The following is a 27490-nucleotide window of genomic DNA, read 5'->3' as shown; positions in this document are numbered from 1 at the left end:
TATAGCCTTGAGTCTGTGTGGATAGGCCTCTTATCAACTTTGCATTTCTGGACACTGCAATTTTTCCCCATTCTTCTTTTGCAAAACTGCTCAAGCTCTGTCAGATTGCATGTTGATCATGAGTGAACAGCCTTTTCAAGTCCAGCCAGAAATTCTCAGTTGAATTGAGGTCTGGATTCTGACTTAGCCACTCCAGGACATTAACTTTGTTCTTAAGCCATTCCTGTGTAGCTTGGCTTTATGCTTGAGGTCTTTGTCTTGCTGGAAACAAATCTTCTTCCAAGTCACAGTTCTCTTGCAGACTGCATCAGGTTTTCCTCCAGAATTTTGCTGCATTCATTTTACCCTCTACCTTCACAGGCCTTCCAGGGCCTTCTACAGTGAAGCATCCCCACAGCATGATGCACCACCACCATGCTTCGAATTAGGAGTGGTATGTTTTTGATGATGTGTGGTGTTTGGCTTACACCAAACAGCGTTTAGCCTGATGGTCAAAAAGCTCAACTTTGGTTTCATCAAACCATAGAACCTTCTAAACTTCAGAGTCTCCCACATGCTTTCTGGCAAACTCTAGCAGAGATTTCACGTGAGTTTTTTTTTCAACAATGGTTTTTTCTTTGCCATTCTCCCATAAAGCTGTGACTGGTGAAGCAGCTAGGCAGCAGTTGTATCTGCAGTTTCTCAGCTACTGAAGCTTGTAACTCCTCTAGAGTTGTTATAGGTCTCTTGGTGGCCTCCCTCACTAGTCCTCTTTTTGCACAGTCATTCAGTTTTTGAGGACAGCCTGCTCTAGGCAGATTTACAGCTGTGTCATATTCTTTCCATTGATGATTGGCTTAACTGTACTCCAAGGGATATTTGGTGACTTTCTTGTTTTCTTGTATCCATCTCCTGACTTGTGCTTTTCACTAACCTTTTCACGGAGTTGCTTGGAGTATTTTTTTGTCTTCATGGTGTAGTTTTGGCCAGGATATTGATTCGCCCGCAGTTGGAAGTTCCCGATACAAGTGTAGTTTTACCACAATCAATTGAAACACCTTGACTATACACAGGTGATCTCCATTTAACTAATTATGTGACTTCTGAAACCAATTGGCTGCACCAGTGATTTGTTGTGTCATATTAAAGGGGGCGAATACATATGCAATCAATTATTTTGTGATTTATATTTTTAATTAATTTAGATCACTTTGTAGGGGTCTATTTTCACTTTTGACACGAAAAAGTATTTTTCCATTGATCAATGTCCAAAAAAAAAAGCCAAATTAAATCCACTGTGATTCAGTGTTGTAAAATAAAACATAAAAAACTTACAATGGGGGATGAATACTTTTTATAGGCACTGTGTGTACTTATAGCTTAATCCATTCATATTGTTTTTATATTAAAGGAAAATTTAAAATGACTTAGCAACTTTTGCTTTGTTCAACAGGATGATATAAGTGCTATGGAAATGGAAGAGGATAAACGAGACCTAATTTCTAGAGAAATTAGCAAATTCAGAGATACTCACAAGGTAGTACCAAAATTTATTTTATTTCTATAAATATGAGCACAAGATCTACACACACTTGCTTTTCTTAGAAAGCCGATAGGTCATTAAAACATTTGCTATCAGTAAGATTATCTTTGTTAAAATGAGGTAGTCAGTGACTATCCCTTTCGGTCATTAATATATGGATGAATATTACTTTGGGCCCATTTTAAGTTAGAATTACAAAGGAGAACAAAATAAATTCATCCATACTGTATATTTGCACGTATAATCTGATTTTTCTCAGGTGTACTTAGAAATGAATTGTAAGGGGGATACTTTTTTTTGTTTTTATTTAGTTATTGGAATTCAGTATTAGTACTAAAACCATTTTGAGTTATCAATTGATCAGTGGATGTTGATAAGTTTTAATGCATTGCCAGGTTATTGCTTGTGGTGCATTTAATAACCAAACTTAATAGTACAGGAATTAAATCTAGCAACTTAATGAAAATTTGAGAAGGAAGAACAAAGTTAGAACCTTACCTTCGAGCAATTGCCTAGTGGACTGTAAGTGGTACTGTTGAATCGTTAGGCATAGAAGAAGAAAATGGGGTAGGGAAATCCAAAACAGATACCATATAACATGCATGGAATAATGTACATGCCCTTAAAGCTAATCTATTCATTGACCCCCACCATTATGATAGAGATCATATGGTGACTAAAGCAAGATGAACTCAGAACTTGTGAAAATGCATGGATAGGACGTAAGTATGAGCTTCTGTTTCTTTTTTATAAAATTCATGGATGCCCCCTTAGAGAAATATGCAAAGGTGCAGCTGGTCATTTTTCAAAGTCGTTTGCTTTCACAATCTCGAATAATCTGTTTATCTCCCTACTTCTGGTTTAATGCAATCATTTTCAATATTGGGAACTTTTAATACGTGTACAGTCAACCTTTGCATGTTTTGACTCTTGTATTGTAATGTATTTGCTACAGTCTTTTAGACTGTTGCTGTCAAAAGTTCAGTTTAACAGGGGGTGTCCATTTAGAGTACTGATGAGTCTGAAGAATATGAGGTAAGACCCAATAAGCTTATCTTTTCCCTCTCCTTTTTCCTTTGCTTTTAGTTTACATTTGATATTTAAATTAAACTATTTAAATTTATTATTTTCATTCATTCCCTTTTTAAATCTAAGGCAGCTTGCATTGAAAAATATCCATTAACATCAAAGTAGTTGGAATCATTTGTAAGTCAGTTAATTTTTTTAAGTTTAAATAATGATAGGAGTGTTAAATGCATTGAAAGCTGAAGGAATTAAAATATTAAAGGTATGGCGATATAAAACTTTTAGACCTACCTTTCAATATTTCTCCCTAGTTATGTCAAGTTTTTCCCAAGAAAACATATTCAGCTATAAGGGATGTCAGAATTTTGTAAGTATGTAAAAGAGTGTTTTACTACTTGAAGAGGTAATAGTAAAGCTAATAGCCTTTAGAAGAGGTAAGTTTGTAGAAATCCTGTAACTCATTAATTAAATTCCTTTCTATTGAAGAAATGGCCCTTTATGTGATATTTAAGTATTGTATATACGTGGGGTGGTCTTGCAGTAACGAACAGTTTTAACAATATAGAATAGCCTGGGATGGCATGCATATTTACCCTATTTCAATACATCTTAATACATTAAAACATTTCTCAAGCTAGATATGTGTGTCTGCGCTTAATACACTTAGCATATTTGAAATCTATTTTGCATCTCTTCTACCATCAGTTATGGCAGTTACATCAGTATATCCAGCAGTAGGTGGTGGTGATACTTATATTTTCTTATTGCCTCATACTGATTGGATAAATTGATGTGTTGTAAAAGCTTCCTTTTCATTATTGTTTGCTGATTTGATAGTCATTGATTGCCGATCGCCAACAAGAGTTTTGAGGTAAGAACCTGTGTTTACAGTTGTTTAATACTTTTCAATTGTTGCATAATGTTTGTTTAATAATTTACTGTTTAATTGTAAACTAGGGATTATTTATTGTATGTAACATGTATATTGTAAAAGTTGCTTTTTCTAATGTGTTGGCATCTGCTGGTGCTGACAACATGGTTATTCTATTACTTGTGAACAATTTACTTGCTCTTCCCAGACATTTAGCTTTTAGGCAATGTTAATCCAGTCTTGACGATCCAAGTCCTAGCAGACCACTGTAAGTCAAATCACTTCAAAGGATGGATTGTAGTCTCTTCATTTTCTAGTAGGAAATCTGGCAGTAATGATTTTTAAATAAAATTTTATTGTTTTTATCTGTATTTAAGTAATTATATAAAGTTGTGTGTTTCTGATATAGTTGACAAACTTTATGTCAACATCCTTTTTATGATCTTGAGATTAATACATTTTTATAGCATTGCAATATTGTAAATATCGCTAATGAGTAAGAATTTTTTTAATTTTTAGAAACTAGAAGAAGAAAAGGGGCGACGAGAAAAAGAAAGACAAGAAGTTGAAAAGGAGAGAAGAGATAGAGAGAAAGAACGTGAGCGAGAAAGAGAAAGGCGTGAAAGAGAGAAGGAACGCGAGAAAGAAAAGGAGAGGGAACGGGAGCGTGAGCGGGAAAGAGAGCGGGAACGAGAGCGTGAGCGGGATCGGGATCGTGAGCGAGACCGTGATAGAGATCGTGAGAGAACAAAGGATAAGGAAAGAGAACGCGACCGAGAAAGGGATCGAGAGCGGGATAAAGAGAGAGAAAGAAGCCGGGACCGGGAGAGAAGCAAGGATCGAAGTAGATCCAGGTGATTATTTTAGGAAATGGTTCACTGTTTCAGTAAGTTATATCTTAATCATTCACTTGCCTGAAAATAATCTTTTATGATACGTTTTCACCATCCCTGGTTATATTCCAAAATTTATTTTTTCAAATAGTTGCTATAAAGAGTAGCGACTTTTTGAAGATTTGGTGTCAGTTGCATCATGTTGAAATAAGATGATGGAAAATCAGCTTCTGCCAAAGCAAAGCACAAATTTACTATGTTTGGCATAAAAGCATAGACATAAAAGACATTGCTTCACACTGGGGTGGGGGGGGGAGATGAGAAAACAAATTGAGGGTACTATAGACTTTTGCATCCTGATCTTTGTATCTTACTAATTTTACTGCTTGGCCCATTTATTTTCATGCTCTGCATGCACACCACTCATTTCCTCTTCACTCTCACTTTCTCTGCTGCCATAACATGGAGATAATTTCTCCTGAGTTTCTTGGGCATGTCATAATTTTACCTTGCGTTGGTTATTTAGAAACAGAAAACCTACAGCACAATACAGGCCCTTCAGCCCACAAAGCTGTGCTGAACATGTCCTTACCTTAAAAATTACTTACGGTTACCCATAGCCCTCTATTTTTCTGAGCTCCATGTACCTGTCCAGGAGTCTCTTAAAAGACCCTATTGTATCCACCTCCACTACTGTTGCCGGCAGCCCATTCTATGCACTCACCAGTCTCTGTGTTTTAAATAAATAAATAAATCGCCCCTGACATCTCCTCTGTATCTACTTCCAGGCACCTTAAAACTGTGCCCTCGCATACTAGCCATTTCAGACCTGGGAAAAAGCCTCTGACTATCCATACGATCAGTGCCTCTCTTCATCTTATACACCTCTATCAGGTCACCTCTCATCCTCTGTCACTCCAAGGAAAAACAACCGAGTTCACTCAACCTATTCTCATAAGGCATGCTCCCCAGTCCAGGCAACATCCTCATAAATCTCCTCTGCACCTTTTCTATTTGTGCTAGGCTGTTTATATAATGTTGCAGTTTTCAGACAATGCTAACATTACTTTAATCAGATTCTTACATTTAATGGAAATTTGCAGAGAGAAAAGCCGAGAAAAGGAAAAGAAAAGGGATAGGGAGGAAGATGAAGAAGAAATGTATGAACGTCGGAAACTTGAAAGAAAGCTTCGTGAGAAAGAAAATGCATACCAAGAGGTGGGAAACTGAATTAGACAATAAGTATTGCTAACTTTGTCAAGTTGGAGATAAACTAGAGGAACACATACAGGTTTAATTTGTCTGGATGTATTTGATCTTGGCATTATTTGATGTTCTGACTGGTGTTCAAAGTTGGGACATCTTGTGCTGTCAGAATTTGATTTTTTTGATCTCCATCTAGAAAGAATACTAAAAGCTATTTTAGAGGATTTGTGCAATTTAAGTTGATTTCAAGATTCCAAATGCATAATAACATTGATGGTTTGTACTGTTTGCTGAACCACTCAAGTTAGTACTGAATTTTGCCATTAGATTTGAAGCTGCTGTGTTATATTAAATTTGGATCTGTTTAATTAATATTGGACCTTTTGATATAGCGTCTTAAAAATTGGGAAATAAGAGAACGAAAGAAGGCCAGAGACTATGAAAAAGAAGCTGAAAGGGAGGAAGAAAGGAGAAGAGAAATGGTAAGTGCAATGTACTGAAACCCAAACCAAAATCTTATCAAAGATTCTGCGTCTGCATGTGATTGTTTTAAAGTTTCATAATTTCTGTTCTGGTTTCTTGGTCACAATTTAAACACGTTACTATATCCTATTTCTATATTTAAATTTAAAGTTAAGTCTAAAACCGCATTGGTTCACCAAGAGTTGGATCCAAATTATTGTTAACCCAAGCTGAAACATTTCCATTTAAAAGTTATAATGTCTTTTTCAGTTATTCAAATATTTTATGTCATAATTCTATTTTTTTAAAATTACAAACCATGGTAAATGAAAACAGTTTGTGTAACTATTGCTGGTTGATGCCTAACTTACACAAAGGCCTCCTTTCAAAAATCCTGGATTTAAATTATGTAGATTTGTACCTATTCATTTCAGCTGTTTCTTGCTTCTGATGAATTTTAAGATTTGACCTTTGGGTTGAGGTACTCCAAATGAAATGGGAAATTGACAATGCAAGACTGAATAATTCAAACCAGCAAAGATAGTTCTGAAAATGAGATTGCTGAATACATTTGAGACTGTCTTGAACAGTATGTCATAAAATCAGCTAATGTGCAGACCAGTTATGCACTCATTCCTGGGTAAAATGGGATTCAAACTTGGACTTGCATTTAAACAAAGTTAATTAAATATGTATGATGAGGTAGTTTGAACAGTTTGTGAAACTTGGTCTCAGGTTGTCATAATAGATAATAATGGGAACCATTTAAAAATACTGTCAAAATTAATATAAAACTATTTAAATTGTTAACTGAAGGACAGTTATTGAAAATAGATTCAACACGAGGAAATCTGCAGATGCTGGAAATTCAAACAACAACACACACAAAATGCTGGTAGAACACAGCAAGCTAGGCAGCATCTATAGGGAGAAGCACTGTCAATGTTTCGGGCCGAGACCCTTCGTCAGGACTAACCGAAAGGAAAGATAGTAAGAGATTTGAAAGTAGTGGGGGGAGGGGGAAATGCGAAATGATGGGAGTAGACCGGAGGGGGTGGGGTGAAGCTAAGAGCTGGAAAGGTGATTGGCGAAAGTGATACCGAGCTGGAGAAGGGAAAGGATCATGGGACGGGAGGCCTCGGGAGAAAGAAAGTGGGGGGGGGGGGGGGGGGAAGCACCAGAGGGAGATGGAGAACAGGCAAACAACTAAACATGTCAGGGATGGGGTAAGAAGGGGAGGAGGAGCATTAACAAAAGTTAGAGAAGTCAATGTTCATGCCATCAAGTTGGAGGCTACCCAGCCGGTATATAAGGTGTTGTTCCTCCAACCTGAGTTTGGATTCACTTTGACAATAGAGGAGGCCATGGATAGACATATCAGAATGGGAATGGGAGGTGGAATTAAAATGTGTGGCCACTGGGAGATCCTGCTTTTTCTGGCGGACCGAGCGTAGGTGTTCCACGAAACAGTCTCCCAGTCTGCGTCGGGTCTCACCAATATATAAAAGGCCACACCGGGAGCACCGGACGCAGTATACCACACCAGCCGACTCACAGGTGAAGTGTCGCCTCACCTGGAAGGACTGTCTGGGGCCCTGAATGGTGGTGAGGGAGAAATTGTAAGGGCAGGTGTAGCACTTGTTCCATTTACAAGGATATGTGCCAGGAGGGAGATCAGTAGGAAGGGATGGGGGGGACGAGTGGACAAGGGAGTCGCGTAGGGAGCGATCCCTGCGAAAAGCAGAGGGGGGTGGGGGGAGGGAAAAATGTGTTTGGTAGTGGGATCCCGTTGGAGGTGGCGGAAGTTACGGAGAATTATATGTTGGACCTGGAGGTTGGTGGGGGGATAGGGTTCCCCTTATCCTTACCTACCACGAGTGGGGTGGTGGGTGGATGGGGTGAGGGCAGATGTGCGGGAAATGGGAGAGGGGCGTTTTAGAGCAGAGTTGATGGTGGACGAAGGGAAGCCCCTTTGTTTAAAAAAGGAAGACATCTCCTTCGTCCTGGAAAGAAAAGCCTCATCCTGAGAGCAGATGCGGTGGAGACGGAGGAATTGTGAGAAGGGGATAGCCTTTTTGCAAGAGGAATAGTCCAGGTAGCTGTGGGAGTCTGTAGGTTTATAGTAGATATCAGTAGATAGGCCGTCTCCAGAGATGGAGACAGAAAGATCAAGAAAGGGGAGGGAGGTGTCGGAAATGGACCAGGTAAATTTGAGGGCAGGGTGAAAGTTGGAGGCAAAGTTAATGAAGTCGACGAGCTCAGCACGCGTGCAAGAAGCAGCGCCAATGCAGTCGTCGATGTAGCGAAGGAAAAGAGGGGGATGGATACCCGTATAGCCTTGGAACATGGACTGTTCCACAAAGCCAACAAAAAGGCAGGCATAACCATGGCTACACCCTTGGTTTGGAGGAAGTGGGAGGAGCCAAAGGAGAAATTATTGAGAGTAAGAACTAATTCTGCTAGGCGGAGGAGAGTGGTGGTAGAGGGGAATTGGTTAGGTCTGGAATCCAAAAAAAAAGCGAAGAGCTTCGAGACCATCTCGGTGGGGGATGGAGGTATATAGGGACTGGACGTCCATGGTGAAAATAAGACGGTGGGGGCCAGGGAGCTTAAAATCATTGAAAAAATTCAAAGTGTGAGAAGTGTCCTGAACATAGGTGGGAAGAGATTGAACAAGGGGGGATAAAACAGTGTCAAGGTATGCAGAAATGAGTTCAATGGGGTAGGAGCAAGCTGAGACAATGGGTCTACCTGGACAGGCAGGTTTGTGGATCTTGGGTAGGACCTTTTTAATACCACATCTTATTCCCATTCTGATATGTCTATCCATGGCCTCCTCTACTGTCAAGATGAAGCCACACTCAGGTTGGAGGAACAACACCTTATATTCCGTCTGGGTAGCCTCCAACCTGATGGCATGAATATTGATTTCTCTAACTTCCATTAATGCCCCTCCTCCCTTTCTTACCCCATCCCTAATTTTTAATAATTTTTTCCCTCTCTTTCCCTCTCACAATAGCTTCTTGCCTGTTCTCCATTTTCCTCTGGTGCTCCTCTCCCCCTTTCTTTCTTCCAAGGCCTTCCATCCTATGATACTTCCCCCTTCTTTAGCCTTGTATCCCTTTTGTAAATCAGCTTTCCAGCTCTTAGCTTCATCCCTCCACCTCCTGTCTTCTCCTATCATTTCAGTTCTCCCCCTCCCCCTCCCACTTTCAAATCTCTTTACTATCTCTTTTTTCTCTTAGTCCTGACGAAGGGTCCCGACCCGAAACGTCAACTGTACTTCTCCCTATAGATGCCTGGCCTGCTGTGTTCCACCAGCATTTTGTGTGTGTTGCTTGAATTTGCAGCATCTGCAGATTTTCTCGTGTTCGCGTTTTTAAACGTTTTGAGAGGCTGATCAAGGACTACATCTGCAGCATGCTGCCACCCAAACTGGACCCCCTACAATTTGCCTACTGACACAACTGATCGACAAGATGACACAATAGCGACTGCTCTACGTACCATCCATATATATCTGGAGAAGAAGGATGCTTATGTGAGAATGCTGTTCTTGGACTAGAGTTCAGCATTCAACACCATAATTCCCTCCAGACTAAACACGAAGCTCAGAGACCTCAGCCTTGACTCTGCGTTGTGTAGTTGGATCCTGGACTTCTAGTCAGATCGCAGGCAGGTGTTAAGGGTGGGCTTTCTCACCTCCATCCCTCTGTCTCTCAACACAGGAGCCCCTCAAGGCTGTGTACTAAATCCTGTCCTTTACTCCCTGTATACCCATGACTCTGTCGCCATCCACAGCTCCAATCTGCTAATTAAATTTGCCAAAGACACTAAATCTCAAACAATAACGAGGTGGCCTACAGGGAAGAAGTTGTCTCTCTGACACAGTGGTGTCAAGAAAACAACCTCTCCCTCAATGTCACAAAAACAAAGGTTGAGGATTACAGGAGGAATGCAGACAGGCTAACTCCTATTGACATCAATGGATCTGGGGTTGAGAGGGTGAGCAGCTTTAGGTTCCTCGGCATAAACCTCACGTGGTCTGTACACACCAGCTGTGTGGTGAAAAAGGCACAACAGCACCTCTTTCACCTTAAACAGTTGAGAAAGTTTGGTATGGGCCCCCAAATCCTAAGAACTTTCCACAGGAGCACAATTGAGAACATCCTGGCTGGCTGCATCATTGCCTGGTATGGGAACTGTACTTCCCTTAATTGCACGATTCTGCAGAGAGTGGTGTGGACAGCCCAGCGCATCTGCAGTTGTGAACTTCCCATTATTCAGGCCATTTACAAAGAAATATGTGAAAAAAGGGCCAGAAAAGTAATTGGGACCCAAGTCATCCCATTCACAATCTATTCCAGTTTCTACCACCCAGGAAATGGTACAGCAGCATAAAAGCCAGGACCAACAGACTCCAGGACAGCTTCTTCCACCAGGCCATCAGACTGATTTGAGTGTATTTCTATGCTACATTGACTGTTCTATTTCTTATAAATTACTATGATTGCACATTTAGACGGAGACGTAATGTAAAGATTTTTACTCATGTATGTGAAGGATGTAAGAAATAAAGTCAATTCAATGAACACACACAAAATGCTGGAAGAAATCAGCGGGCCAGGCAGCAACTATGTAAAGAGTACAGTCGATATTTTGGGTTGAGACCCTTCAGCAGGACTGGGGGGAAAAAAGGTGAGGAGTAGATGCAAAAGATGGGGGAATGGGAGGAAGAATCAAAAGACGATAGGTGAAACTGGGAGGGGCAGGTGTGAAGTAAAGATTGGTGAATTTTGACTGAACTGTGAAAGACAATCACCAGAGTGCTTCAGCAATCAATGCTCACACACCCCTAGGATAGCAAACAGTACAATGCAAAAGTCTTAGACACATTTATATAGCTAGGATATTTTAATAGTAATGTTATGTATTGCTGCCACAAAAGAAAACATGGCATACATGAGTGATGATAATCCTGATTCTGATGTGGGGTTTTTTTGTGGACTGAGAGTGGGAAAGGGATAGGGAGAGGGGAATCATGGTTGGAAAAAGGGGAAGGGAGAAGGGAAGAAGCTGAGAGACATTTTGTAATGATCAATCAACCAATTGTTTGGACTCAAATGACCTTGCCTGGTGTCTCAGGGCTGGACCTATCTGCATCTGTGCCACCACTCCCACCACCCCTGGCACTCTATCTGCCATCTGTGCCACTCCCACCCCGGGACTCTTTATCTGCATCTGTGCCACCCCCCAACCCTGGCACTCTTTATCTGCATCTGTGCCACCCCCCACCCCTGGCACTCTTTATCTGCATCTGTGCCACCACCCTCCAGTGGCATTCCACCCTCATCATTCCCAACAGTGTTTGTTCCCGCTAGATTTACAAACTTGCTCTCTGCTTCACATTGACAAATACAGTAATACAGTACTATGTATACATACGCACACACGCGCACACACACACACACACACTCACACACACACACACACACACACACACACACACACACACACACAGACAACTTTTGCACATTATTGTAGTTCAGAAATAAAATGTTGCTGCACAACGTGACCACTTTCCAGAGCCATGAGTATTTACCCAGCTCTGGAAAGTGGGTGTACCTACACCTTGGACTGCAGCGGTTCAAGGCAGCAGCTCATCACTACCTTCTCAAGGGCAATTAGGGATGGGCAATAAATGCTGGCTTAGTTGACGATGCCCACATTCCATAAGTGAATAAATAAAAAAGCAAATGGTTTGTGAAATAATTAACGGGTCATCAAACTAAACCTACAATCTTTCAAATGTCTTAATCTAAGAAAATTAACCTTGTTTACACTCAAATCAGCGTGAGTTAATCAGTCTGATAGCCTGGTGGAAGAAGCTGTCCCGAAGTCTAGAATAGATTGTGGTTGGTGTGACTCGGATCCCCAATGATCCTTCGGGCCCTTTTTTCACACCTGTCTTTGTAAGAGTCCTGCATTGTTAATCAATGTATTATTTGTCATCATCAAAGCAGCATATGCCTTTAGTCAGAAGTCACAAACCTCTGTACATTGTTTCAATGGTGTTCCTTAGGCTTCGAGTATTACTCATTGTTTTGTTATGGAAGTCTAGAGATGAATGTATCTTGATGATGACAATCGATATTTGACATTTCTATTTCTACCTCCTACCCAAGATCCACAAACCTGCCTGTCCAGGTAGACCTATTGTCTCAGCTTGCTCCTGCCCCACTGAACTCATTTCTGCATACCTTGACACTGTCTTATCCCCCCCTTGTTCAATCTCTTCCCACCTATGTTCGTGACACTTCTCACGCTTTGAATTTTTTCAATGATTTTAAGTTCCCTGGCCCCCTCCGTCTTATTTTCACCATGGACGTCCAGTCCCTATATACCTCCATCCCCCACCGAGATGGTCTCGAAGCTCTTCGCTTTTTTTTGGATTCCAGACCTAACCAAATCCCCTCTACCACCACTCTCCTCCGCCTAGCAGAATTAGTTCTTACTCTCAATAATTTCTCCTTTGGCTCCTCCCACTTCCTCCAAACCAAGGGTGTAGCCATGGTTATGCCTGCCTTTTTGTTGGCTTTGTGGAACAGTCCATGTTCCAAGGCTATACGGGTATCCATCCCCCTCTTTTCCTTCGCTACATCGACGACTGCATTGGCGCTGCTTCTTGCACGCGTGCTGAGCTCGTCGACTTCATTAACTTTGCCTCCAACTTTCACCCTGCCCTCAAATTTACCTGGTCCATTTCCGACACCTCCCTCCCCTTTCTTGATCTTTCTGTCTCCATCTCTGGAGACGGCCTATCTACTGATATCTACTATAAACCTACAGACTCCCACAGCTACCTGGACTATTCCTCTTCCCACCCTGTCTCTTGCAAAAAGGCTATCCCCTTCTCACAATTCCTCCGTCTCCACCGCATCTGCTCTCAGGATGAGGCTTTTCTTTCCAGGACGAAGGAGATGTCTTCCTTTTTTAAACAAAGGGGCTTCCCTTCGTCCACCATCAACTCTGCTCTAAAACGCCCCTCTCCCATTTCCCGCACATCTGCCCTCACCCCATCCACCCACCACCCCACTCGTGGTAGGTAAGGATAAGGGGAACCCTATCCCCCCACCAACCTCCAGGTCCAACATATAATTCTCCGTAACTTCCGCCACCTCCAACGGGATCCCACTACCAAACACATTTTTCCCTCCTCCCCTTTTCTGCTTTTCGCAGGGATCTACGCGACTCCCTTGTCCACTCGTCCCCCCCATCTCTTCCCACTGATCTCCCTCCTGGCACTTATCCTTGTAAATGGAACAAGTGCTACACCTGTCCTTACACTTCCTCCCTCACCACCATTCAGGGCCCCAGACAGTCCTTCCAGGTGAGGCGACACTTCACCTGTGAGTCGGCTGGTGTGGTATACTGCGTCCGGTGCTCCCGGTGTGGCCTTTTATATATTGGTGAGACCCGACGTAGACTGGGAGACCGTTTCGTGGAACACCTACGCTCGGTCCGCCAGAAAAAGCAGGATCTCCCAGTGGCCACACATTTTAATTCCACGTCCCATTCCCATTCTGATATGTCTATCCATAGCCTCTATTGTCAAAATGAATCCAAACTCAGGTTGGAGGAACAACACCTTATATACCGGCTGGGTAGCCTCCAACCTGATGGCATGAACATTGACTTCTCTAACTTCCGTTAATGCCCCTCCTCCCCTTCTTACCCCATCCCTGACATGTTTAGTTGTTTGCCTGTTCTCCATCTCCCTCTGGTGCTCTCTCCCCCCCCCCCCCCCCCCTTTCTTTCTCCTGAGGCCTCCCGTCCCATGATCCTTACCCTTCTCCAGCTCTGTATCACTTTCGCCAATCATCTTTCCAGCTCTTAGCTTCATCCCACCCCCTCCGGTCTACTCCTATCATTTCGCATTTCCCCCTCCCCCCACTACTTTCAAATCTCTTACTATCTTTCCTTTCGGTTAGTCCTGACGAAGGGTCATGGCCCGAAACGTCGACAGCGCTTCTCCCTATAGATGCTGCCTAGCCTGCTGTGTTCTACCAGCAATTTGTGTGTGTTGAAAATAGATAATAAGGTTCCCTTGAAGAGAAGGGAATTTACAACCTATATTGATGACTGGAAGAAGAGATTGATTATAATTTTCTAGTTACCTACTAATGAAGCATTTAGGAAGACAAAGTACAAAAGAATGAGGTCAGGTTGAGGAGGAAAGAAAGTGGAAATGCAAAGTTATTTATCTTGGCTGAGAAATTTAAAATATTAAATCTTGTAAATTTGTGACAATATTAAATATTATTAGAGAGGTTTGGGTGTCATTTGTAAATGACAAAGTTAATATGTAAATACTTTTACTTTTATTGCAAGTGCATTGAAATGGCAGAATAAGAAATTCTTGCCTGCAAATGTCAAGAGATTTTTGGGGCCTTTTCCAGAGTATTGTTTGCAGTTTTGTTTGCAGTTTTTCCCTTTAAAGGGTGCTTTTCTTTTCAGAGTGAATATAGTAGCACGATTTTGTACGTTAATTCCTGCAATCAGGAATTTCTGCAATCTCTCAGGAGGAGAGATTGAATGGGAAGAACTGTACCACTACTGCATTCTAACGGCAATTTGGAGTAACTAATTAACTTACTGTGGCGACCCACTTCCCAGCGCACTCGAACCAGCTCACAAATCGGCGCGTGCCGGCATTGAGGCCAGTCCCAAAAAGGGCGCCAAGTCTGCTTTACCAGCAAGGGGAAAAGCCCATGTGCAGGATGGGACTGTGAATACGCACCCCTTACAGCATTCCCGCCCGGGGAGGGCGGGATCAGGAAGTTCTTTAAAGCAAGACAGCGAAGTTCGAATAAATCTCTTTTTGCAACTGCAGCTCATCGACTCCGTGTCGTTATTTCAGTGCTGCGTGTAGCACACCACTACAATTGGTGACCCCGATGGCCCAAACGATATTTGAGCCGAAGATGAACGACGCCGCATCTGTTCATGCAGTTTCGTTAAAACTGCCAAGCTTCTGGACGCTGCGACCTCACCTATGGTTCCAGCGAGCAGAAGCCCAATTCCACATTCGGCAGATAACCTCGGAGGACACACGTTACTACTACGTGGTGAGCTCCCTCGACCAGGAAACAGCGGCCCAGGTTGAGGAGTTCATACAGTCTCCCCCAGCGGATGGCAAATACACAGAATTCAAAGCCCTGCTCATAAGGACTTTCGGACTCTCACGGCGCGAGCGAGCTGCCCGCTTACTGCACCTGGATGGTTTGGGAGACAGACCGCCATCGGCTTTGATGAATGAGATGCTGTCCCTGGCCGGAGGACACAAGCCCTGCCTCATGTTTGAGCAGGCATTCCTGGAGCAGCTGCCCGAGGACATATGCCTGCTGCTGTCCGACGCGGATTTCAGCGACCCCCGGAAGGTGGCAGCCCGGGTGGACTTGCTGTGGAAAGCCAAGAAGGAGAGTGGGGCATCCGTCGCACAGATCACCAGGCCACGATCCCAGCAGCAGACCAGACCAGGCCCGGCAGCAGAGCCCACTAACCTCAGAGGGAGGGGTGAGGAGCCCGACGAACAATGGTGCTTCTACCACCAGCGGTGGGGCGCAGAAGCCCGCCCAGCAAGTTCCCGGGAAATGTCAAGGCCAGCCGTCGCTGATGGCTACGGTGGCTGGCCATCGGGATAGCCTCCTGTATGTGTGGGACAAGCGGTCGGGACACCGCTTTTTGGTCGACACCGGAGCCGAGATCAGCGTCTTACCTCCGACGAGTTACGACACCCGCAACAGGGCACCAGGTCCCACCCTGAGGGCCGCGAATGGCAGCACAGTAAGGACCTACGGCACCCGTACGGTGCGGCTACAGTTCGGCTCCAGCCGGTTCACGTGGGACTTCACACTGGCCGCCATAGCCCAACCGCTCCTGGGCGTGGATTTTTTGCGGGCTCACAGCCTACTGGTCGACCTGCCATGGAGTGAGACTGGTCCACGCCGAGACCTTTCAAACATTCTCCCTGGGTGAAGCCCAGTTGCCAGCCCCACACCTAGACGCCATCACCCTGTCCGACAACGACTTCACCAGAGTCCTGAGGGATTTCCCATCGGTTCTGGCACCGCAGTTCACGGCAGCCATGCCCAGACACCACATGTACGGCACCACATCCCAACACAGGGACCACCCCTCCACGCCCGTGCTCGAAGGCTTCCCCCGGACAAGCTCCGACTGGCGAAAGAGGAGTTCAAGAGGATGGAGGAATTGGGGATCATACGGCGGTCCGACAGCCCGTGGGCCTCCCCCCTGCACATGGTGCCCAAAGCATCAGGGGGCTGGAGACCATGCGGCGACTACCGCAGGCTGAACGAGGCTACAACACTGGACCACTACCCTGTGCCGCACATACAGGATTTTGCAGCAAACCTGCACGGCGCACGGATCTTTTCCAAGGTGGACCTCGTCCGGGGATACCATCAAATTCCGATGCATCCGGACGACGTCCCCAAAACGGCACTCATTACCTCTTTCGGCCTTTTCGAGTTCCTCCGCATGCCGTTCGGCCTAAAGAATGCCGCACAGACATTTCAGCGGTTAATGGACGCGGTGGGACGTGACCTGGACTTTGCTTTCATCTATTTGGACGATATCCTCATAGCCAGCAGCAGTCGTCAGGAGCATCTGTCCCACCTCCGTCAACTCTTCGCCCGACTGAGTGAATACAGCCTAAAAATCAACCCGGCCAAATGCCAGTTCGGGCTCAACACCATCGACTTCCTGGGCCACAGGATTACTAAAGACGGGGCAGCCCCTCTGCCTGCTAAGGTAGACGCAGTCTGCCATTTCCCCCGACCCAACACAATCAAAGGCCTCCAGGAATTCATGGGTATGGTGAATTTCTACCACCGCTTCCTCCCTTCAGCTACCCTGATGTCGGGTAAGGGCAAGGACATTACCTGGGACAAGGAGTCCGCCGCCGCTTTCATTAAAACGAAAGAAGCCTTGGCAAACACCGCGATGCTAGTGCACCCCAGAATGGACGTCCCTACCGCCCTCACAGTGGACGCATCTAACACGGCAGTCGGTGGGGTACTGGAACAACTCATCGAGGGTCGTTGGCAACCCCTGGCGTTTTTCAGCAAACACCTGCGACCACCCGAGCTCAAATACAGTGCTTTCGACCGGGAACTGTTGGCGCTATACCTGGCAATCTGGCATTTCAGGTACTTCTTGGAAGGTAGGCCCTTCACCGCGTTCACGGACCACAAACCGCTTACCTTTGCGTTCACGAAGGTGTCCGATCCCTGGTCGTCCCGCCAGCAGCGACATCCGTCTTACATCTCTGAATACACGACGGATGTCTGGCATGTCTCGGGAAAGGACAATGTAGTGGCGGACGCTCTTTCTCGCCATACCATTCACGCCCTATCCCAAGGGGTAGACTATGAAGCATTGGCGGAGGCGCAGCAGGCAGACGAGGAGATCCCAAGTTACAGAACCGCAGTCTCCGGTTTGCAGCTCCAGGACCTCCCCGTAGGCCCAGGTGAGAGGACCCTACTCTGTGACGTCACCACCGACCAACCCCGTCCCGTCATCCCGGCAGCCTGGCGGCAGCACATTTTCAACTCTATTCATAACTTAGCGCACCCCTCCATCAGGACAACCGTCCGGATGGTCTCCAACAGGTTCGTTTGGCACGGACTCCGCAAACAGGTCAGTGAATGGGCCAAAACGTGCATGCACTGCCAGACCGCCAAGGTGCAGCGGCACACCAGAGCTCTGCTGCAGCAGTTCCACCCCACCCACCGGCGTTTCGACCACATTCATGTGGATATCGTGGGCCCCCTGCCAGTGTCGCGTGGAGCGCGGCACCTCCTCACTATCGTGGACTGGTTCACCAGATGGCCAGAGGCGATCCCGCTCACCGACACCACCTCCGAATCTTGCCCCCGGGCACTGATCGCCACCTGGGTATCTCGCTTTGGTGTACCGGCCCACATTACCTCCGACAGAGGCGCCCAGTTCACCTCCGGCCTGTGGTCAGCTATGGCCAGCCTTTTGGGGACAGAGCTGCACCACACAACTGCTTACCACCCACAGTCAAACGGACTGGTGGAGCGTTTTCACTGTCACCTGAAGTCGGCTCTCATGGCCCGCCTGAGAGGACCTAACTGGGTGGACAAGCTTCCCTGGGTCCTGCTCGGAATTCGCACAGCGCCCAAAGAAGATCTGCTCACCTCGTCGGCCAAGTTGGTGTATGGCGCACCCCTGGTCATCCCAGGGGAGTTCATACCAGCCCCACGGGGGCAAGAGGAAGAACCCACAACAGTCCTGGGCAGACTACGCGAGAGGCTCGGTAACCTGGCCCCCATTCCCACTTCGCAGCATGGGCAGAACCCGACCTGCGTACCCAAAGACCTGCTAAACTGTAAGTTCGTGTTTGTACGAAGGGGCGGGCATCGGGCACCGCTACAGCGGCCCTACGAGGGGCCGTTTACGGTGATCAGAAACAGCGGGTCCACATTCGTGCTGGACATTGGGGGGAGAGAAGAGGTTTTCACGGTGGACCGACTCAAACTGGCCCATGTGGACATGGCGCAGCCGGTCGAGATTCCAGCACCGCGGCGCAGAGGCCGACCTCCCAAACAGAGTCTGACCCAGACTGAGGACATTGGGGGGTGTATCGCCGGTTCTGGAGGGGGGGTTATGTGGCGACCCACTTCCCAGCGCACTCGAACCGGCTCACAAATCGGCGCGCGCCGGCATTGAGGCCGGTCCCAGAAAGGGCGCCAAGTCTGCTTCACCAGCAAGGGGAAAAGCCCGCGCGGACTGTGAATACACGCCCCCTACAGCATTCTCGCCTGGGGAGGGCGGGATCAGGAAGGCTTTAAAGCGAGACAGCGAAGTTCGAATAAATCTCTTCTTGCAACTGCAGCTCATTGACTCCGTGTCGTTATTTCAGCGCTGCATGTAGCACACCGCTACATTACCACTCAATATATGTTTGAGGCATGGTGGGAAACCAGAAGTGGAAGATTGAAGCTGAGTCTTTGGTACTTTGAAATAGCAGCTCTACTGGCTGTGCTGCTATGACACCCCTTCACTGAGGCTAGAAATTTGCTAGTTCAGGTGTCATATATCCCAGCAATCTTGTTCCTCATATACTGAGTATATTGAAGGCTTGATTGACTAGTACTTGGGAATATAATCATTATGGATCTGTGTAGGAAAGTTTGAGAATCATCTCTTGAGGAGATGAAATAGTAAAACAGGAATTATGGATAGATGTATGAATGACACTGTATACTGTGGCAATGTCCAAACCACAGTATAAACGATAACTGTGGTTTGTGGTTATCAATGTGATTAAGGAATTGTACACATTATACAAAGTCTCTAAGTTAGGAAATTAAACTGTTCGACGGCTTTTTTTGTTACTTCTGCAATTACTTCCAACAGAAGAGAATCCAAACATCTAGTCTTGATACTCAAGTGTCATTACTGTCACTGAGTACCTGTTCCATCAGCATTTTGGGGTGTCACCTTTGACCAGAACTCACCTAGGCTGTGAAAAGTGCTCATCCAGTCATATCTCAAAATCTTTGCACCATTCATGAGCCACAAACTGGTGTGATGGAATATCCTCCACCTGTCTGGGCGAGTGCATGGCCAACCAAACTCAAAAAAAATAAAAGTCTCAGCCATATTCATGACAAGGTAGAGCACATAACTGGCATCCAGGCGAACAACCTAAACCATCACTGAGTCCAAATCCTGGTACTACATCCATAATTACATTGTAGGTATGTCCATACTATAGAACTGTGGTGGCTCACCATCATCTTATCAAGGGCATCTAGGGAATGCTGGCTCAGCCTGCAAAGCCCAAATCCTTTGAATAAGGAGAAAGGCTATGCTGCAGGTTATTATACTGGTTGAGTTTATTTAATTGTAGGTCTTCAGCTATAAATAGTCATTTAAAATGTACCTTTATCCACAGACAAAAGAGGCAAAAAGACTGAAGGAGTTTTTAGAAGACTATGATGATGATCGGGATGATCCAAAATATTACAGGTGATTCTAGTGTTCAGATCTTCTGAAATATCCACAGTATATTTTCTCATCTTCAGTTTATGTATTTGAACAAAATTCCTGTCTTAATTTCAGAGGAAGTGCTTTGCAGAAACGCTTAAGAGATCGAGAGAAAGAAATGGAAGCAGATGAAAGAGATCGCAAGCGAGAGAAGGAGGAGCACGAGGAGATTCGGCAGCGTTTGTTGGCAGAAGGACACCCAGATCCTGATGCAGAGCTTCAGAGGGTAAATCGTGACTTGAAGATTTTTTCAATGATATAAAAACAAAGTTGTAATTGCATTTAAATGCATGTTATTAATTAAATAGTTACTGAAAGGAATTTTATGCTACAGGTGATAATGTAGCTAAAGACTAGTTATGTACCCCATTAATCATAAAAATATCACAATGCTGCATTTGTCTATTGTACTGGACAACAGAATCAGTTTACAAATGCAGCAAAGTAATCTTTTTTTGGATTAACTATCTATTACTGAAGTTCCATATCAAGGAAGATGCATGTGGACGACACTGCTCTGGTACCACTTCATAACAACAAGCACGCTATCTTTATATTTCATATGCGAACTTGTTAACATACATTGTATTTTATTTAAATCTGAGTACATTGCTTGTCATTACCATTATAGCATTATATTTCATGATGGGGCATTATTTATTATCTTGTATTGCAATAGAAGGAAGGCAATATTAACTTCGAGGGAGAATGTTTTTCCTACATTGAAATTATGAACAGAGTAAAATCAGAATAAAATGTTTGGCTCCTCATTGAAACAAAGATAAAAAATCTAATAAGTATATTGATACTTAGAAGCAAGTAATTCAATCCACTAGCCATTATTTCCTCTTTTGTTACAGCTTTTCTGGACAGAACATGATATAATTTGATGTATCAGGCTACTATAGGGAAGGCTTTGTTTTGTCCCAGCATTGGTAAATAGATTGCAGGATATTTGACAGAATCTATGTTGTCATAGCATAGTGATCATAAGTATTAGTAAGTAACAGCCACCAAGGCTTGTTGAGTTGTCTAATAAAATTCTTCAAACAAAATACTTTACAGGTCAGGCAGCATCTGTGAAGAGGGAAACAAAATGATTTAGGCTGATGATCTGTCATCAGAAATTTTTTATCCCGGGCTTTGAACTCTGTAGTGGAACTAATGCCAGATGCTTATTATCACCAACAGATGGAACAGGAGGCAGAAAGACGGCGGCAGCAGCCAATCAAACAAGAGCCAGAATCAGAAGAGGAGGAGGAGGAGGAAGAAAAGCCAGAGAAAGAGGAACGCCGAGTGGAAGAGGATGAAGAACCTGAGCAGAAACCCTGCCTTAAACCCACTTTGCGTCCTATCAGTTCCGTCCCATCTGTTTCATCAGCAAGTGGAAATGCCACACCAAACACACCTGCCGATGAATCCCCATGTGGCATTATCATTCCACATGAGAACTCTCCTGATCAACAGCAAGAAGAGCAGCGGCCTAAAATTGGGCTGAGCTTGAAACTAGGTGAGGCAGTAATAAAAATGTTGAGTTTGTATTGTGCGTATCTACTCCTGTTCTGTGTGTGTTTGTGTTGAAATTGCCTTTTCTTGTTCAGTGTATTAAACAGCAGGTTTCTTCTCTGGATTTAGGTATAATGTAGGCTAATAATATGGAAGTCTTAGCCTGTAGGCTTAAGGATATTCTGTAATATGATTACCAGCAATCTGATCTGGTGGAGATGGCACTAAAAATTGCATGCTTACTTATAGTGGGGGGGTGGGGGACAGGAATGGATAGCAAATTTAAATATACAAAGCTTAGAGCTGATGGTCAAGCGTGGAAGAGGTACCCTGGATTTTGACTTCATCAGGTACTATTCAGTGTAGACTTCCATTTCACACTACGATTCTTAATATTGACAGAATAAAGTTGTTCTTGTGTCATGTGCAGTTTATATACTGTTTGAAATCTGTATTAATCTGAGTACTCTATAGTCTTTGCACCATTCTGCTACCTTCCACTTTCCAATATTTGTTATTACTGTGTATCTATGAACTTCTGCAGAACAAGGAATTTCAGTGCTTTTCCATATATGACAATAAGCTAAGCTACTGTAATCTAATCATGCTTTGGTCCCAACCATTACTGAACTTGATTTGTCTTTTCTCTGTTTAGGTGGTTCCAATAGCCCAAGTCAGCCAATTTCAGTCAAACGAAAGAAACTGCCTGTTGATAGTGTTTTCAATAAGTTTGAAGATGAAGATAGTGATGAAGTTCCTAGGAAACGGAAACTTGTCCCATTGGATTATTCAGAGGATGAGAAGAGTGCCTCCAAGGGAAATGTCAATACAGAAGAAAAACGAAAACACATAAAAAATCTGATTGAGAAAATCCCTACAGCTAAACCTGAACTTTTTGCCTATCCTCTTGACTGGTCTATTGTGGATACGGTACGTATCTGCACTTGTATTTGTGAGTGTTTCTTACCAGTAAGAATAACGAGGAAGTTTTGAACAGAAGTGAAGGTATATTGTTTTGTCCTCATTGCTTCATTATGGGGCCAGGGAATATTTAATTCATAATTTGGTTTCTGTTTTAATGCAAGAGTGTTTCACGTCTTTATATACAAGTCTTCCCCAGCTTATGAATGCCTTATTTCCTGCATGTACGTAAGTAGCCTGTAGGCAAGTGCTTGGGAAACTAGTGAAGTCGATTTGCTGGCTGCTGTGGTCACCTTCTGCCATATGAAAACTCAGTTCATAACCATATTTCTGACTTGTAAACTGATTGGGCTACAGACAGTTCCTGGGAACAGAATCCTGTCGTAACTGTTCATTGTTAAATCATGCTACAGCAATCTTGAATGTGAACAGACTGGTGCTGACTTCCCAGTCTACCAGTATTTGCAAGAGGACCACTTCAATCCTATTTGGCCATTCCTCCCCCGGCTGCCTTAATCTGCCCAACCATTGGGAGGAATCTCCAGAATTGCCCAAATCTTCAAGAGATGCAGTTGTTTTAGGAGATGAGTGAGGAGCTTTGTGGTGGATTATATTGTGTAGCAAGGGTGCAGTGTTGCTGGAATTCTCAAGACAAGGAAATTTCACAGAGCTCTTTTAAAAAGATTCCACATTGAACTGTATTTTTAAAAAAATTATTGTTCTAGCCATGGTTTTCCACCCACATTTCACTCTGAGATAGTTGTGTGTGGAATTGAAGTGCACTGATTATTTTGGGCAGGTATAGAGGAAATATGTGCAGCTCATATTTCCTGTGAGCCGCCTTTGGATGTAGTTTGGATTGTAAGTCTGCCTTCACAAGTGTGCTATGCAATAGAGCAGACATCTAGTCAGCTAGCAGTGTTGGCTGCCACTGTACAGAATAGGTGTTGCCTTTGTAACCTGGGTATCAAAGAGAGGGGTAGTGTGGTGGTGCAGCAGCTTGTACAAGATTTAAAAACTTTGGCTCTAGCACTGAGCATATTGCTGTGAAAAATATTGTTGATGACCATCTTGGTAACTAGATGTGCACTAGGGCTTCTCGTCAGGTACATCAACAGCTTGGGTATGAATAGAAAATACGCGGTTCCGCCTGTACATTGCAGTAAAATGCTCCTTTGAATTATATGCTCCCATGCATTTGACACCAATTATGGCACTTCAAAGAAAAATTAGATCTGTCATTAAACTTTTTTTATATTCAAAGTTCCCTTAGCAGTTTTAGTAAAGACTTGTCCAGATGAGAATGAAAACGTACAGGGCAAAGGTATAAGCTGAAAGGTAAAAGATTTAAAAGGAACTTCAGGCAGCTTCTATCAGAGGGGTGGTGTGTTCATGGAAGTGGTTCAGGCATTTACAAGAACGATATTTGAATAAGTACGTAGATAGGAGGGATATGAGCCAAATGCTGGGAAAATGGTTCTAACTTGATGGACATTGAGGTTGGCATGGATGAGTTGAGCTTGTTTACATGCTCTTACTCTATGACTAAGAACATAATAGGAGTAGGTCATTCAGTTAGCACATGGGCAATTTATTTTTACCTCAGCGCCTCTTAACTGCACCATCTAATCACTTAAAGTTGCTCTCTACTTTGATAATTTCGGTCTCCATGCTCTCAAGTGGAGTATCTCGAGGATTCGATGTCCCTCTGGGTGAGAAATCACTTCTCATTTCAACTTGAAGGATTGACTCTTCTTTCGAGAATGTGATGCCTGACTCCAGGCACCTCCACCAAGGGCAATTTCATCCCTGCATATAATGTTCCAAGCTCTGAAAGAATTTGTTTCAATGAGACCACTTCTCATCTACACTCCCAAGACTGCTTTAATTCTCCTTGGCACATTCTTTCCACTTCCATCCCATGAACAAACCTGGTTTGTTGGGCACCCTGTAATTGGCTTCCATGCCATTTGGTGTTCAGAATTGCATACAATACTCAAGTGTGGCCTAACTAAGGTTTTAATTTGTTGCAAGGTCTGCCTAGTGTTACCCTTCAGGAGATCAGATCTGCACATGGTATTGCAGAAGAACTCTCACAGGAACCCTGCATAATTTGCACGTCTCTACTTGTGCTCGCGCAAAAGTAGAAAATGAAAACTGTATTACTTGAGTGAATTGTTTCATATCAAGATATGAAGTGACTGGTGGAAAACAAACAATTTGAAAATCTGATCCTTTGTTTCTGGCTTTAAATCAGCCATAAAATATAAAGCACTGCAATGCAGGGACAGGCTCTTTAGGTTGCTATGTGCTGAAAACAGTAGCAATCTCTTCTACCTGCATATGATTCATGTCCCTCCATCCCCTGCATGATCGTGTGTCTCTGTAAAAGCCTTTGAAATATCACGATCATATCTGATTCCACCACCACCCCTGGTAATGTGTTAGTCACCCAACACATTCTGTGTACAAAGAAACAGATAGATGGGAGAAGAATTTAATAAGTACTTTAGATCTGTCTTCACTAGGGAAGACACAAGCAATCTCCCAGATGTATGGATGGGCCAAGGACATAGGGTAACAGAGGAAATGAAACAGATTGACATTAGGAAGGAAACGGTGATGAGTAGACTGATGGGACTGAAGGCTAACAAATTCCCAGGTCCAGATGGTCTGCATCCTAGGGTACTAAAGGAGGTGGCTCTGGAAATTGCAGATGCATTGGTAATCATTTTCCAATGTTCCTTAGATTCAGGGTCAGTTCCTGAGGATTGGAGAATGTCTAATGTTATCCCACTTTTTAAGAAAGGAGGGAGGGAGAAAACAGAGAACAATCGTCCTGTCAGCCTAACATCAGTAGTGGGGAAGATGCTAGAGTCCATTATTAAAGATGAAATAGTGGCATATCTAGATAGCAGTGATAGGATTGGGCCAAGCCAGCATGGATTTACCAAGGGCAAATCATGCTTGACTAATCTATTGGAGTTTTTCGAGGATGTAACCAGGAAGTTAGACAAGGGAGATCCAGTGGATGTAGTGTACCTCGATTTTCAGAAGGCATTTGATAAGGTCCCACATAGGAGATTGGTGGGTAAAATCAGAGCTCATGGCATTGGGGGGAAGATATTGACATGGATAGAAAACTGGTTGGCAGATAGAAAGCAAAGGGTAGCGGTGAATGGGTGTTTCTCGGAATGGCAGGTGGTGACTAGTGGGGTGCCACAGGGCTCGGTATTGGGACCACAGCTGTTTACGATTTACATCAACGATTTAGATGAAGGCATTGAGAATAACATCAGCAAGTTTGCTGATGATACTAAGCTGGGTGGCAGTGTGACGTGATGAGGATGTTAGGAGAATTCAGGGTGACTTGGATAGGCTGGGTGAGTGGGCAGATACTTGGCAGATGACGTTTAATGTGAATAGGTGTGAGGTTATCCACTTTGGGAGTAAGAACAGGAAGGCAGATTATTATCTGAACAGTGTAGAGTTAGGTAAGGGAGAAATACAAAGAGATCTAGGAGTCCTTGTTCATCAGTCACTGAAGGTGAATGAGCAAGTGCAACAGGCAGTGAAGAAGGCTAATGGAATGTTGGCCTTTATTACAAAGGGAATTGAGTACAAGAGCAAGGAAATCCTTTTGCATTTGTACAGGGCCCTGGTGAGACCACACCTGGAGTATTGTGTACAGTTTTGGTCTCCAGGGTTAAGGAAGGACATCCTGGCTGTAGAGGAAGTGCAGCGTAGATTCACAAGGTTAATTCCTGGGATGTCTGGACTGTCTTACGCAGAGAGGTTAGAGAGACTGGGCTTGTACACGCTGGAATTAAGGAGATTGAGAGGGGATCTGATTGCAACATATAAGATTATTAAGGGATTGGACAAGATAGAGGCAGGAAATATGTTCCAGATGCTGGGAGAGTCCAGTAGCAGAGGGCATGATTTAAGAATAAGGGGTAGGTCATTTAGGAACAGAGTTAAGGAAAAATTTCTTCTCCCAGAGAGTTGTGGGGGTGTGGAATGCACTGCCTCAGAAGGCAGTGGAGGCCAATTCTCTGGATGCTTTCAAGAAGGAGCTAGATAGGTATCTTATGGATAGGGGAATCAAGGGATATAGGGACAAGGCAGGAACTGGGTATTGATAGGAATTGATCAGTCATGATCTCAGAATGGTGGTGCAGGCTCAAAGGGCCGAATGGTCTACTTCTGCACCTATTGTCTATAAAAATCAGTTTCCCTGGACCTCGCCCTTAAAGTTTGCCTCTATCATCTTAAATGTATGTCTTCTAGTATTTGATAAATTCTATCCTGGGGATAAAGATTCTGTCTGTCTACCCTACATATGCCTCCAGTAATTTTTACAAGCCTCTATCCGGTCTCCTCTGGTCTTTGATGATTCAGATAAGTTTGTTTACTGCTCTCGTCCTCTAATACAGGTGGCATCCTGCTAAATCACTTACGTACCCTTTCCAAAGCTTCTACATCTGTAAGGGGGAGGCCAGAGTTGCATACAATACTCAAGTGTGCCCTACCTAAAGTTTTAATTAGCTGCAAGCTATACCTAGTCTTATTTATTATCCACACTGGTGTACTGCAATTTTGAAATGGATTTATTTGACGGGGAGGTGGGTTAGTAACAGTGGTCTGATGCATCTGTTCTTTGCAAAGTGCTTCCACTTAATCCAAGATGTTATCTCGAAGTTGACTTGACCCAATTTCCCTTTTATTGCAGAGAGCCCTGTCATATTAAACCCATTCTCTTCTGTATCACCTTGCATAAGTTAATTGTATTTATATAGATTATATTAAAATCTAATTAGCATGCTTTAGAGCTAAAGTTGAATAAATATTTGTGTACTTTGTTAATAGAACTTGATGGACCGACGCATTCGACCGTGGATCAATAAAAAAATAATAGAATATATTGGTGAAGAAGAAGCTACACTAGTAGACTTTGTTTGTTCAAAGGTAATTGATCTTTTGTTAAAGGTCTTTTAAAAAGAATGTATTAAACCACTGTTAAACATATTTAACTCTGCCACA

At 43.9% G+C, this 27490-nt stretch overlaps 1 protein-coding gene across 11 annotated transcripts in view; it reads left to right on the top strand.

Annotated features, from left to right (window-relative positions):
- Positions 1-27490, top strand: part of LOC140725232 (RNA-binding protein 25-like) — an 84743-nt gene that overhangs the window by 49532 nt on the left and 7721 nt on the right. For all 11 annotated transcript variants that reach the window (XM_073040409.1, XM_073040404.1, XM_073040405.1 and 8 more), the window contains 9 exons: positions 1433-1516; positions 3939-4273; positions 5356-5470; positions 5851-5940; positions 19929-20002; positions 20096-20246; positions 21212-21530; positions 22182-22456; positions 27317-27415. In XM_073040409.1, coding sequence (XP_072896510.1) covers positions 1433-1516; positions 3939-4273; positions 5356-5470; positions 5851-5940; positions 19929-20002; positions 20096-20246; positions 21212-21530; positions 22182-22456; positions 27317-27415 — 1542 coding nt within the window. The remainder of the gene's footprint in view (positions 1-1432; positions 1517-3938; positions 4274-5355; positions 5471-5850; positions 5941-19928; positions 20003-20095; positions 20247-21211; positions 21531-22181; positions 22457-27316; positions 27416-27490) is intronic.

This window comes from Hemitrygon akajei, chromosome 3 (genome assembly GCF_048418815.1).
Source record: "Hemitrygon akajei chromosome 3, sHemAka1.3, whole genome shotgun sequence".
NCBI classification, from domain to species: domain Eukaryota; kingdom Metazoa; phylum Chordata; class Chondrichthyes; order Myliobatiformes; family Dasyatidae; genus Hemitrygon; species Hemitrygon akajei.
The sequence above is the reverse complement of the archived record's forward strand: the minus strand, read 5'-3'. Positions and strand labels throughout refer to the sequence as shown.